The sequence below is a fragment of the Theobroma cacao genome, chromosome 8, assembly GCF_000208745.1.
Source record: "Theobroma cacao cultivar B97-61/B2 chromosome 8, Criollo_cocoa_genome_V2, whole genome shotgun sequence".
Lineage (NCBI taxonomy): Eukaryota > Viridiplantae > Streptophyta > Magnoliopsida > Malvales > Malvaceae > Theobroma > Theobroma cacao.
The window spans coordinates 116,049-130,199 of NC_030857.1; the positions used below are offsets into that span (position 1 = coordinate 116,049).

The 14,151-nt window shown below is 36.8% G+C and overlaps 2 protein-coding genes across 3 annotated transcripts; one reads left to right on the forward strand and one right to left on the reverse strand.

Annotated features, from left to right (window-relative positions):
• LOC18591149 lies at positions 320-3,098 on the forward strand. Its single transcript, XM_007017099.2, has 2 exons — positions 320-667; positions 2,244-3,098. Exons 1-2 carry the CDS (start codon positions 518-520, stop codon positions 2,607-2,609), a joined length of 516 nt encoding a protein of 171 aa, XP_007017161.1. The 5' UTR covers positions 320-517; the 3' UTR covers positions 2,610-3,098.
• On the reverse strand, positions 3,113-13,624 carry LOC18591150 (kinesin-like protein KIN-4A). Of its 2 annotated transcripts, none has more exons than XM_007017102.2 (26): positions 13,439-13,624; positions 12,544-12,690; positions 12,315-12,464; positions 11,648-11,901; positions 10,791-10,978; positions 10,575-10,699; positions 9,969-10,005; positions 9,729-9,820; positions 9,501-9,602; positions 8,740-8,853; positions 8,532-8,625; positions 8,259-8,371; positions 7,981-8,076; positions 7,778-7,891; positions 7,578-7,694; positions 7,356-7,436; positions 7,084-7,155; positions 6,900-6,993; positions 6,654-6,685; positions 6,454-6,551; positions 6,263-6,361; positions 5,736-5,957; positions 5,417-5,579; positions 4,427-4,582; positions 4,025-4,341; positions 3,113-3,629 (listed from the first exon to the last, which is right to left on the reverse strand). In XM_007017102.2, the coding sequence occupies exons 1-25, from the start codon at positions 13,562-13,564 to the stop codon at positions 4,123-4,125; spliced, it is 3,105 nt and encodes a 1,034-aa protein (XP_007017164.1). In that variant the 5' UTR covers positions 13,565-13,624; the 3' UTR covers positions 3,113-3,629; positions 4,025-4,122. The 2 variants fall into 2 exon arrangements, with proteins under 2 accessions (XP_007017164.1, XP_007017165.1); XM_007017103.2 differs by having other exon boundaries at positions 3,113-3,620; positions 13,439-13,564.

Sequence of the window (14,151 nt, forward strand, 5' to 3'; positions counted from 1 at the left end):
TGCCTCTGCCTACGCCCATTCGTTTTCGCACCACTCTATTATTATTATTATTATACTATAGCAACATAACATGGCATGGGAGAGGAATGGTATCAATTGTGATCATCCAATTCAGGTACGGGAGCTAGATTTCCAACAGTCCAAATAATAAAACCTCCTCAGTAATTTTTGTAAATTTTTAACTATAATTTCCTTCAAATTAATAGAAAGAGAAAGCTGCTCGACCATGCTCACAAAATAGGCCTAGAATCTCTTGAAGACCAAAGAAGGCTGGGCCCAATAGGAGAAGCCCCAGCGCTGGCTGAAAGGAGCAGTCCCAGTCCACGTATCAATGTTTTGTGGGGGAGAAGAAGAGAAGAAAGAGCCACCTCGCCAGAATTTGCTAGAATCCTCTACCAAATTTTAATTCAATAAAAAAAAATTGAAGGCCAAACGAAAAGCCGATTCTCCCTACTGATAATCGGAACGAAGGATACATTTTATCGACGGAGAACGGAAAAGCGAAGTACCAGATGCCATGGACCGTAGGGACGACGACATGATGGAAACGGAGGCCACCGCCGCGGCGCCGCCACAGCAGCAAGGGTCCAATGATGTTGGGAAGGAGCTGATCGCAATGGCTCGTAAACTCATCGATCAAGGCAAGCCTTCTGAGGCTCTTCAAGTGGTAATCATCATAAAACTTTTACAATTTCTTTTAATCTTTTTCCAGCTTCCTTTCTTCCTCTTGAATGGTTCTTTGTTTAGTTTTCTGGTTATTAATATTTCGCGAGTTTCTTTAGTGTTTGTTAAAAAAGAAGCTGTTTCTTTAGCTTCTTCAGACGTTGCAATCCTAAATTTGTTGGCTTTTAATTGCTTCCAATATTGAAATTCCTCAAGGGCAATATGGAAAAATTATAAATTTTCTTTTTTTTGTTCTTTAACGATAATGGGAAATTTTGTTATTTTTCAACTATAAATTAAGCCAATGGAGTAGTTCTGTAGCTTTGTATTTTCTTCTGCTGCTAATAACTTAACATACATCTTTAGCACTTTATAGCTATAGATATATGAAAAAGGGATTGGGTCACTATGAATATATCTAAACAGTAAAGAGGGTTAGTTTAGTTAGGAGTGAGGGCCAAAGGAGGTGTCTTTCAAAAAGCATGTTAGAAAAATGAAATTTCGTGGTTGAAAACAAATGCTTGATATCTTGCATGTAGTTTGAGAACCCCAACTAATGAACGAGAGCCTAAGAATAGAGAAAAGGTGAAGCGTTTTGCCTTTGGAATATAAAGAAATCAAGAATAGAAATTTTGCCTTTTTTATTATTCTGTGTCTTTTGTGAGAGGAGATAGAAACCCAGATTGAAAAAATAAAAGAAAAAGGGGATGTCACCCTACTGCAATTTCATATGTTATTAGTCATTCGAGAACTAAGGTTTAGAAATCGTCTTCTTTCAACCTTTCTATTGTTAATTGTGTGGGACTTGGCTGTTTTGTTCTTCTATATGATCAGTTCCGATGCTGGTGATTCTTTGAACTTTCATTTTTCTTACTTTCCAATACCAACAACTATTGGGGTTAATAATCAATGGACCTCTCCTCTTTTTGAATAACAATTGTGAATTGCCCCTTTCTGAATATATTAGCATTAGTAGCCTATTATATATCATCAACTTGACTTTCTATTGTTAATTATCTATTGTTGCCACCTATTCTCACTGTAGGCCTTTGAAGATGGCATTGACGTTACAAGTATTGGTTGTAATACCTGGAATCTGAGTTGGCCATCGTGGATCAAACTAAAATATCATATCTTTGTTCATTTGGTGTTTGTTGACACAAGGAGGACAAAAGTAGCCTTGCCCTTGTTAGGCAGCCAGCAATAATACATCTCAATACACACACCATTGGTCTTAACTTAATTCAACTAACTAATGATTTTTCACCATTTATTTCTCTTCAAGAGCCACATCTGATAAAAAAAACTCCTCTTCCAGGGCTATTTCATCTCTAGATTTGACGTACACTCACGTATCCTTCAGTCATTTTATGGTGTGAATCAGTCCTTACTGTCCGAGTATAGGGCAAAGGATATATGGCTGGCATATCTTTTTGTTATGCTTTAGTTTGAAGTATTCTCTTTTGAACTGTGGAAACAGTGACAGAAAGGATTAGAAATTCACCTTAACTTAGACATGTACCTTGGAGGCTTTGACCTTGTTTTTCTCCTTTAATCTCTGCTTATCCGTGATGGAACAGGTGGTGATGGCCATTGGAACTAGAGGTGGTGATTCAGCTGTGTTGCAGTCGTTGAGCCGTGCTCGTGACGTATACAGAGCTAGAATGCAAGAAAACACTGCAGTTGATCAGCTGGTTTCTTTGTTCGCTGAGTGTGCAATAGATGAAGCCGAGCCTTCAGAAGATGGATCATTACCATGCAACCCTAGTGGTCCATTAGTTGCATCAGATGCTCATGGGACTTCTATACTTGCTGAAACAGGCAGAATGCAAATTGTATTGGACGCATTCGCTGATGGAAGCAGCTTTATCTGTTTACAGTGTGGGGGTCTTGTTAGTAAGCTTCGCAAAGAAGAGCACTATGCACACTGGTGTGGCAATATGTGATGGGCTGGTACATGGAACGTGTGTTTGCTCACTTATGGACATCTGTTTCCAGTGCCTGATCATTAGACTCGTATATCTTCTATCACTTTTATGTCTGCATTGTTGATATGGGCACAACGGAACTGCAGTCAATGTACCATTGACAATCAGTAGCAAGTCAATTCTTCAATGCCTGATATATAGGATTTTAAGGTCATGCATCAATCGAAAGTGAAGCAAATCTGTTCTCTTGGTCTAAGAGTTGCAATACTGCACTCATCCAGTGATAAAGTTTCTGTTACAGAACAACATTAGAGTTAAAATTTGATCGAGTGAAGAATGATGTATCAAAGCAGAGTATCATGTCTCATTTTGCCAAAGTTGGATAAGTGTGGCTTTTCCTTTTTCTTATTAATATACTTCTTAATCATGTACACACGCCTCAGTGTTGAGTCTTTGGTTTCTGAAAATAGGCCAACTTGGTTTTTCAATGGAACCACTATTCCGGGAGAGACAGAAAGAGCTAAAGAATTTTCCTTGTATAACAAATGAAAATACTACACAGTTCAATCTTTCAACGAAATTAATACCAAGCTTACACACGCTGAAACATATGAACTAAGAGATTACAAATTGGGTAAAACTAAAAACTGAAAAATACAATTAGACCCTGCACCTTCCATACAAATTTCTATGACTTGGGAACATTTTCTTTCTTTCTTCCCTCAAAGTGTGTTATTGATTGAAAGAAAAACAAAACCCAAAAAAAAAAAATACACCAAAACCTTAGAGACAGCTCCAGCGAGATACTATATACTTTTTGCTAAAGCATCACCACCGAAACCATCTCATGCTTCTAGCGTCTTCAACGTATTTGGCACGCCATCGGCAGCATCAACACTCTTTACAAGATGCTCCGAATGCAGTAATCACAGCAAAAAAATTGAAGATTACAAACCTATAGTTTTGATATTTTCAAAATCAACTAAACCAGCACCGCATAAGCAGGTTCCAACAGCCATTTCCAGCACACTGCATCAACTAAGAAAATGATAATATAAGGTTCATCCATGTGTGGCAAGCAGGGTTTTGCTAAGTCAGATCAAAATATGGTTGAACCAAGCAGGTCATGATTCTCATAAACTATTTATTCCCTCTAGTACATTTTTGTGCCACAGTTGGAAAAGCAGCCATATTTGAGTTCATGTACTTAACAGTTCATTGATTTTCATTGGTAATTGTTCTTTGAAGGAATGCTCTCATATTTCCAAGTCAAGAGATTTGCAGATCAGCAAAATGCTCTCATTTTTTAGCTGATAACTAATTATGCTCTCAACGACTGAAATCACGTTAATTAAAAGAATTGTAGTAAGGGCATCCAATAGCACTGATTGGAGGCCATGTCTACATGAAGATACTAATGCAGAAAAGATTACCTGCACTCTTTTCTAGGCTCCACCCTGCACCTTGGGCTGGGAATATTCTTATACGTCAAAGATTTATATGGCCAACATAATCTGGCGACCATGGACTATCAGACTCTTTGTGGCAGAGCTTGTGGACGAGGCCTTGCCCTTATTATTGTTTCATCACTGTGCCTAATCCATTCTGAGAGTCTCCATGGCTTCTGCCATTTCCATTTGAATTGTACGAGCCATTGGTGATGGCTTCTTTTCCACCTCCACAGTTTTCCATTGCCAGCTTGTCCTATAGCAACTAACTTTTTCATTGGTAACTGCCCAAGTGGTACCATCTGCACAAGCAGCAAATCCAACTTTTCTTATCCAAGCATGAAAGCATATTGCAACACTATCATTAAAGTTGGAGAATGAAGTTACCTTTCGTGTTTGATCTATGAATGCTGCTGATTCTCTGATTGGACCATTAACAATACCTGGGCTATACTTCAGCTGTTTCTGTGCTGGCACAGACATTGGAGACAACGAGCCGTTCATGTCATCAGCAACGTGTTTCAATGAATTTGGTGAGTTCCCCTGCTCATGAACACATAGTTAAAAAGCAGTGCTAGGAGTAGTGATAAGTTGACACAGACGATTCACTTGAAGACAAAAAAACATGACAACAGTGGCAACAACTAGATGATCCTGTACAAAATTTCTATTTATTGTACTGAAAAAGAAAATCCTACTTTAGTTTGAATTCTTTTCTAGAGATGCCTTGATGCAATACAGGTTGAAGGACTTGCTGTTCAGGTGAACAGAGGTTTAGGATTTTATGATGGATAAGCAATGTGAATTTAATTGTAACCAACGTAAGTAGGATCACCACTTTGATGAAAATATTTGAAGAGGGAATTTTGTTAATCAAGCAAACAGTCAGATGGTTCTCTATGGTTCAGCTGTAAGGGACTTTGAGATGAACAGACAAAAGGGGTTGCACATTCTCTAAGTCCATACCAAATGTGGTTTTGGTCAGGTTGCATTTTTGTTGTGTGTTTGAGAAAATTTTATTCTCTCATAAAATTACAGTTTGGAGTTTATCCAAAATATGGTATCAGCATCGTTCCTTTAAGCTATTAAAGATCTCCAAAAAACAATTCAAGATAAGTAGTTGTAGGCATGTAGTTATACAGCATGCTTAGAAGTGAGAAGTCAATTGACCAAAATCAATCTAACTGAACCTCTTCTGGATGTTATATATGTACCAAAGTACAGCTTTAGCTGTGTGTTGATATGAAAACAGCTTTAGAATCATTAGTTGATTAGTTGAATGCTCTTAATTATGGACTGTTATACTATGCCTCAGATGAAACCCTATATAAAAGCCTCAGATGTTCAAAACCTGAATAAAGTTTATATAAAACTTACCGTAGCTGATGTAGCCAATGCAATGGCAACAGCTTGCTCTCTTAATTTTAGCTCATTCTCAACTTCTTTTCTTCGTAGCTCACTCTGGCGCAACAGACTTACAAGTTCTTTAAGTTGTTCTTTCATTTCCTTGATTTCCATGTCTTTTTCCCATAATTGGCACCTGTTGACAACATATAAGCACCACATAAGATACTCTTTCGAACCATAATTTATTCGTTCTTTCTTTTCCTTGTCAAATTCCAGGGACTAGGCTATTATATTTGACATACATACTTTCTGTATATTTACATATATATAACTAGGTGAGAGAAAGCACCTTGCATCTCCAAGAGAATTGAACATATATTGAAGCAAGTTCTTTGCATCTCCCATAGAGCGCAACTGATTCCAACGTCCACGATTAGTGAAGGCACGCTCCCGCTCCTCTGCCTCTGAAAGTTGTGAAGCCATTGCAACAAGTGAATTAGATGATATGCTGAGCATATTCTCAAGTGAAGATATTCTAGCCACTCTTGCATTTGGTGACATGGAGGATGCCCTGCAAAGCAATAAAATACATCAAGGAACGTTAAAAGAGGTTGGATCATTTCTACATAGGAGAAAGTATCATATCTAAAGCCACATTTAACTAATCTATACAAACTCATGTTAGGTCCAACCATGGATGACCCACAAATTGATGAAAGGAAAAAGCAATAAGATGTATACGAATGTTGGTTATATGTTAAGGTTGCTTTCTGCGATCTTCTTCACTGATTCCACACCAAAGAACCCATACTATGGAAGGGTAAGAGAAGGAAAAAGTTGCCCGTAATAAAGTAAATGTCTTTGGATAATTGATACCTGGCAAATCCATTCTTTCCTCTTGGAGGGCTCAGCCCTTTTGAAGCAAACTCATCTACTTGCTTCAACACAGCCAACTCTTCTGCAAGAGCAGCTCTCCTGGAGATTGTACATAATAAGTAAAAGTGATATAAGAATAGTTTATATATCCTGCATCAGTTTAATTATATAAATAAGATTTTACTACATACACTTGGCTTTGCTTCTCATATTCAAAGCGAACTTCATGCACATTCACCATGACTTCTAGCTCATGATCTAGCCAACGTTGTAAAGCTTTCTCATTGTTCTACAGAAGGAACTTAAGTTAGTTGGTTTTTAACAAGTGGATGTTGAAATTAACCCCAAAAAAAAGAGAAAAAATAAACACAAGAGAAACAGAGATCATTACCTGCCCATTTGTTCCATTCCCATTGGCAATAGCTGGAAAATACCAAAACTTTAGAAATTATCACAAATGAAAGGACCCAGGGCATGAATACTTTATCTCCCTCAATCTAGACCTCTAGCATAAAGCATTCCAAGTACAATCTAGAAGCTACTCTATATAGTTGAATCGTCTATGCCTATACGAAGAGCATTATTTTATCCAAAACATGGATTGTCCAGGACAGCAACCTTAAAAGGAAAAGCCCACCTGAGTTATCACGGGCAGATGATTTACGAGCTTCGAGCAACTCTTTTAGCCTCTTGGTGGCCATGGCCGCCTCCTCTGTTTTTCTTTGGAGAACCTGAAAGCAAGAATAGCTGCAAATTATTTTCTCTACAAACAAATCAGTGGTAGGCACTCATCTCCTTCACAAGAAACAAAATAAGCTTACCAATTTCTGGCGTTGATTTAACGCTTGTAGCTTATGCCTTTCATACTCATTTCTCCTGCCTTCCTTCCGTAACTGCTTGTGCATGCATATTATTAACACAGGTAAGTGTGTAAAACTAATAATAGATGCAAATACAAGTGACGAATCCAAGATGTCAATCCTGTAGTAAGTGATTATCTTTCTTCTCATGTAACATCACGATGTATTGCAAGTGCATCTGGCATGTTATTATAAATTGTTTAATTTTGATAGAAAGAAAAGAAGCACGGCACCTGCAACAGTTCCTTTTCTCTAGAGGCTTTCCACTGACGGAATTGTTCTGCCTCTTGTTTTATCCTATGTTGCAACTGAACCTACAACCTCAGAATCAAGGGAAGAAAAGAAAAGAGGGCAGGGGGAGTTGATGTGGGTAGATTTAGCAGTGCATACAATATAAATGATATGACAGATACCTTAAACAATGAAACATATTAAGGACCATAATAAGAATTAACCTTTTGTGCCTTTATGAATTGAATTTCATCTTGCAGTCGTTTGGCTGCTTCATCACTTTTCTGTTTCTGCTTTAAAAGCTGAACCTGGTTCTCTTGTTTTTTCTTAAGATCCAGAATCTGGTTGTAATTTAGAATGAAATCATCAAGCCATTTTATTCGATCCAATAATAAATGCAATTTCAGCTAAAACTTTTTGTCACCTGTGCTTCAAGGGATTTTAGTTTCTGAGCATGGATATCTTGCAATTTTTGTGTTTGTCCATCAGAACCAGCAGAAAGATTTTCAATTTCGGCCAACAAGCGATCCCTCTCTTGCTGCAGTTAGAAAATAGGTTAGCAAATGTTAAACACAAAATTCTTCTTTGATGAGTTAAGCTGTGAGAATTAAAGATGTGTATTTAAACCTGCACAGCTCTTTTCTCGTCCTCTAACTCCTGAATTTTCTTCCCAAAATGGTGCTTGAGTGCAACTGTGTCACCTCCAAAAAGTTTCATCTCAGACTGCAGAGACAAAAATGAACATAAACATAAAACAGAAGAATTAGCTAGTGTTGGAAAAATCCCAACTGCGCTAATTATAGAAGCTGCAGCAGACATACTATCTAATCATCAAGGATAGAGAACCCTAAGAATATGACTTCTGAAAAAAAAAATCGAATGTTATTGTAACACATAAATTATACCTCTTTCTCCTCTAAACGTCTATTCAACTCATGCAACTCTTTGTCCATAGTATTTTGTAGAAGTGTGTGCTCCCACTCTTTAGCTGCTTCTTCATCAATTTCTCTGGAATCACCTGCCAAAACACCGATCATTTTCAAGTCAAGAAAACAACTTGAGAAAAATATAAATCAGAAAGAGCATGGTTATAACAAATAGTATACCAGCCCACTTGAGCTGGTATCACTAATAAAGAAGACTGTTATACAGCTTACATAGATCAGGTAAGACTGTACCTATCATGGTTTCACCCATTTGATAGTCAGATGACTCTATACTGTGCAAATTCCTTTTCAGCCCTTCACTTTTGACAGAACAAGGACTGCCATCCTGAAATAGAAAGTTTTGCATTCATATGCATTTAGAACCAAAATATGCTTGCATGTAAATCAACCAAGAAAATTAAAAGTTCATATGATCTCAATAAGGGTTTCCTTAACATACATGAGCATCTGTTTCGCGTTGCTCTACAATGGTGCATCTGCTGCGGTACTCATGAAGTTCTCGGCAAAGATCCTCATTAGCAGCTTCAAGCCAAGCAATCCTTTCCTTGAGAACCTACAAAATAAATCCTATCAGAAAATCTATGGAACTTAAGTCCAGGATTGAATGAGTTATTTAAGTAAAGCTACCCAGTCCTTGGGACATATATAACAAGTTTTACTAACTTAAGCGGGTTTAGGGTTTAGGCTTCACTATCCTGTTCAGCTGTTGAATGACCATATCTTCTTCAAACAATGTGCACTCTATGTCGGAATATCAGAGGAATGGGAAGCTCTATAAAAACTAGAGTGGTGACGAATCACTTTATGGGCCCATCCAGAAAATTTTTGCAATCGCTTGGCAGTGTCACCAATTTACACACTTTACAAGAAGGAAACCCCTAAGCATGGAGTTGATAAGGATTTGATGTTTCAGCATGGTTGTAGCTCTCAAGTTATTATGCATCTCTTTAACTACAAGCTTTTCGGTTTTGTTATTGTTTAGCCTATGTGATTCATGTCTACTACCAAAGAGCGTACTGCCTACACTTGTATATGCTAGTGGCTTTTATAGGCACCATGCAGTGCTTGTAAATATTGCTGCTTTATGCAGTTTATTAATGCCACTTATATCTTGGCTGAGCAAAAAAAAATTTGTCCCGAAGAAAAGATTAAATATTGATTATTTGAAGTATATTTAAGTAGTTAAGAGAACCATGGTACCTGTACTTCATCAGAACCTCCACGGGCACAAAGTTCTGCCTGCAGATACTCTAATTGTTGACGCATCTTTAGCATCTCATTTGACATAGGATCTCGGTTAACCTATTTAAAATCAAAACAAGAATAAAAATTTTGTATAGAAATTACTTGAATGCCTGTATCTGACTAGGCAAAAAGGAGGGGGAAGAAAGAGGAAATATTTAAACAAAATTATTCTCTTAAACTTACAACAGGCTTGTTTTGGATATTGCGAGCACGATTTGCGTACTTTAAAGTATTAAGGGTTTCCTCGGCATTGATGTCAGCGGGACTAATGCAGGCTGCCCAGAAAGAAATTAATTAAGGAAAATGATTAAATATATTCAAAATGCCAATTAATGCAAAAGTCAGAAGGAACTAGAAGATGGATGCATCAAATTATAAAAAAAGGAAACAGCTGAGCAGGTTAATCAGAATAAAGGGAGGTACCTATCATGACAGTTCTGCTGTTGCCACCAAGAGAATCCTGCCCAAAGAAACGATCACACTTTTAGCACTTAATATAACAACAAGCTGAGAGTAAGTAAAGATACGCAATATTTTAAAAAATGAAGTATAATTTCATAAACCATTTTGTCTTCCTAATAGATTCATCATTCTCTTCATTCATCATGGCCATTTTATTTGCCACATGGGCATATGTTAAACCCTGACATTTAAGATCAAACAACTTAATATAGGAACAGCCCTTGGCCAATTTATGAGATAACTTTGTCTCAGTAACTAGTCTTAGTTGAGCTTTGAGACGAAAAAAAGACACCAAAATATACAATCTATAAAAGGCTAGGAATCTGCAGATGTATCTTGGGTACCTACTTCTATCTTCAAATATGTTGAAAAATGCTGAATGTATCTCATTTTAATACCCACTTTCAATGCAATCAAGCTGTAGGCAGATGTAAGCATGGGTTTATAAAGACAATTTCTAACATAAATTAACAGTTCAGTTTCATATTATTACCACTCTTTTAAACTAATACAAGATAAATAAGCACTAGTGACATGGGAGTTACAGACTTTTTAAAATATTCATACCTGCAAAAGCCGTGTAAGTTTACTATCTCGATATGGAACGTGAACACCTTCTTTGCGCTTTTTTTCATCACCAAGTGCACTGATGACATTACCAAGTGCTAGCAGGCCCTTGTTGATATGAACTCCTGTTTAGATGATGAAGATGGCCAATTATTTTGTTTGGATGGAGAAGAATACTTTCATGACATAGAGAAAACGATAAACAATGCCACTAACCTTCTTTAAAACGCATACCATCAGAACCTGTTCGTTTTGCTCGCTCTGATCCAGCAAGATCTACCAAATGTAACTTGGCACAAAGATATTCTTCACTCATAATGTCATTATGACTTCCATCTCCAGAAACAACCGGATTGAGTTTATGCATTTGCTCTAAGGTGATGGTGAAGATTGCATGTGAGCGGCTACACAACCACATAACAGTAAGGCAAAAAAATGTCATTATAGGAAATTATTACAGTGGCATATACTAACTGCAAGATTGGTACACAAATAAATTATCAAAAATTTTTATTGAGCAAGGCATTTATAACCTAGAAAAAAAATGTAAAACTAAACAGGTCAAGAAACAATTGCTTGGTATAAGTGACAGGGATATATCAAAAGCAACATATACTCTGCAGCTCGAGAAACCCAAACCTTGAAACACTTTCAAGTTTTTCATTTTTTCAAAAAAATAACAACTAGAACTATCAAAGAAACATCCAAGTATAGAACTTCAGGGAAAAATTGGAATGAGCCTTGTTTAAAAGTATATATAAAGTTAGAGTTGGCACCAACAATATTATCATCATTGCATTATATGACCTTTTCCCATATTTTGTAGCTTCCCATCCTGGATTCATCTATAGCCAAAGATTGCCCGGTTTTCCTCATAAACTAAGTTACAGACTTACCCTTAGCACTGCAGCGAATCAATAATTTTCAGGTTTAACAGATAATGATCTAAAACAGATACTGTTTTGTCCATTAACAAAGAACCACCAGGTAACATTTGCTCTGCAGTTTTGAAGAAATGAAAACACATAAATACTTAAGGATATTAGTTTAACAAGAATAGAATGTGAATTAACCTTGACTGGTTGTTCATATTAGTACTCCCTGTCGCCCTACTCAATGATCCCTGTTCTAGGCAAGCAGACATTTCTTTTAATGTACTGACACTAAGTTCAGTAGATCCTGCCAGTGTAATAACACCATTTGATGATTCACGAATCTGTATTGGTGGTTTTCCAGGGACATTTACTTTCCCTGTGTTCACGCTTGCAGTATCTGATTTGTTCAAAGACGTAGAATCCAGCAAATCTCGCACTTCTTCCTTCAGAATCTTTCATGTCAAAATTAGATAAATATTATATATGTCAGAAACTATAAACTATGAAGAGATACTCAAACCAGGCTTCATATGTATATTCATGCAAAATAGAATTCAGGAAACAGAAGATATATTCATTGAATGGATATGCTATAAGGAAGCCCGATTATTTGGCAAAAAATTTACAGTTTTCCAAAATTGTGTTTGTGATTCTGGCATTTGATGCTAAGAGTAATTTAACCAAAACCAAAAGGAAGCAACCCAAAAACCAGGCTAAGGAAAAAGCTTATAGGACAACAGGCCTACACTGCATGAGATGCATTCACAAAATTAAGTTTGCAAAACAGAGTCACCAACCTAGTACAATGCTAATAGCATAAATAGAAATTACCACAACAAAAGAAATGCCTGTTTCTTTAACAAACCTCAATGAAGGAAACGTGCAATTGAAATTCGATTTGATGTTTAAGACTTTCAATCTTGCTGAACAAAGCATTCATTACTTGAGGAATGATTCCTGTTTGGCAACCATCTTTGAAGCCTGTGCCCATAGTATATGTTTTACCTGACCCAGTCTGCACAATTTTTGGAACTTCAATCACAAGAAAATGAAATTGCAACATTTAGCAGTGTCTGGTGGAGATTAAGCTGTACCTGACCATACGCAAGAACAGTAGCATTATATCCTTGGAATAAGCCATCAACAAGTGGAACAATGCATTCCTCAAACATGGCAGAAGAGGGAGGACCAGTGCTCCCATAGACATGATCAAACGTAAAGGAATGTGTCCCAATTTGTACCTGCAGAATAGACAAAAACAACATATAGCTTCGTAACCAAAAAAAAACTACATATATCTAATTAAATGAAGGAAAAAAAATGTTCCATTGTGCAAAGACAATAGAATTTGCAAAAATCTGGCCTGGTCTTAATCCAAGAATTTAGCAGAAGAATTCAACATTTTCGTTTCTGATTGAAACAGGCTGTCAGTGGTACTCAAGGATGTAATTTGGAAAGCACGCAGGAAACATCCCAGGTCTTACCAATCAAAATATAATTTTTTTTTCTAATTTGGTTTCTCCTTCCTTTAAAATGGATTACTTCACATAAACAAAAGTTTAACAGCAATTAAAACCTATTATCAACTAATTCAACCTAAATGTAAAGAACCATCCTTTAAAGTATTCATAACTCACTACTAAAACAGGAGCACAGAGTCATAACTCCAAAATGGAAATAACAATCAACAGAACCATATCATAGAAACTAACTGAACTCAGCTTAATTGTACATAATTTTAACTTCCACGGTAAAAGAATCTAATTCACAATCAACTCAATTATAGAAATAGTAAATGATGAGAAAAATTCTGATCCAAAATCAGAGTTAATTCTCACTGATCAACCATTCAAGCATCCAAAGATCCAGATCTCCATAAACTTCAAATTAACCAGCAACTCCATACTCAGAAACCATTACAATCCCCAGAAATCACCCATTGAACAAGCACTTAACAGTGAACACCGGCATTCTCTATGGTGACAGTACCTGAGGCTTTCCTGAGACGACTGTAACACAATCTTTACAACCTTGAAGCTTCTCATCACCGATGAGCGGTCTTACATGAACCGCAACCTTAACACAACAATCCTCAGAAGCTGCAGCAGCTTCCATAGGAAGCAGCTAAAGAAAGAAAGAAAGAAAACAAGTTCCACAATTTCCAAACACAAAGAGAAAAGAGAGAGAGAGAAAGAAAGAAAGAAGAAAAACCCAACAAAGAGAAAGTGAATGGTTTTTTGTAAGTTTGTTTTAGTTTGTGCTAAAGTGTTAGAAGATCAAATCTTTAATTTTCCATTTTCCTTGTAAAAAAAAAAAAAAGGTTCTCATTGTCCGAAAATACGGAAAATTTGAGGACAAAGAAAGTGATGCAACAACTAAGAAAGAAAAAAACTGAGTTCGCTCCAGACAATGGGTTGCTGCTGTTATTGCTGTTGTTATTGTTGGGGAAGCGTAACAAAAAGAAGGAGAGAGAGATGAAAAAGAGGGAAGGGTAGTTGAGGAATTAGAGGCTGTGGGGTGGCATAGAAGAAAACAAAGCAGCGCAAGTTAACCGCAGTGACAACAACCACTATCATTTTCCTTTGCCTTCACTACAAAATCGTCTTGTAAAAAAAAAAAAAAACTTTCATAACACTCTTTCCCTTTTTACCCTTTTTCTTACGGCAACGTCTCTGTTCCTCACCTTCCTTGTTCATGGGGTC

Excerpts from the sequence above, each read along its gene's own strand:
- LOC18591149 (XM_007017099.2), top strand. The coding sequence starts at position 518 with ATGGACCGTAGGGACGACGACATGATGGAAACGGAGGCCACCGCCGCG. Across the intron at positions 668-2,243 it reads CTTCTGAGGCTCTTCAAGTG|GTGGTGATGGCCATTGGAAC; the intron begins GTAATCATCATA and ends GTGATGGAACAG.
- LOC18591150 (XM_007017102.2), bottom strand. The coding sequence starts at position 13,564 with ATGGAAGCTGCTGCAGCTTCTGAGGATTGTTGTGTTAAGGTTGCGGTT. Across the intron at positions 9,603-9,728 it reads ATATCCAAAACAAGCCTGTT|GTTAACCGAGATCCTATGTC; the intron begins GTAAGTTTAAGA and ends GATTTTAAATAG. Across the intron at positions 8,077-8,258 it reads GACGTTTAGAGGAGAAAGAG|TCTGAGATGAAACTTTTTGG; the intron begins GTATAATTTATG and ends TTGTCTCTGCAG.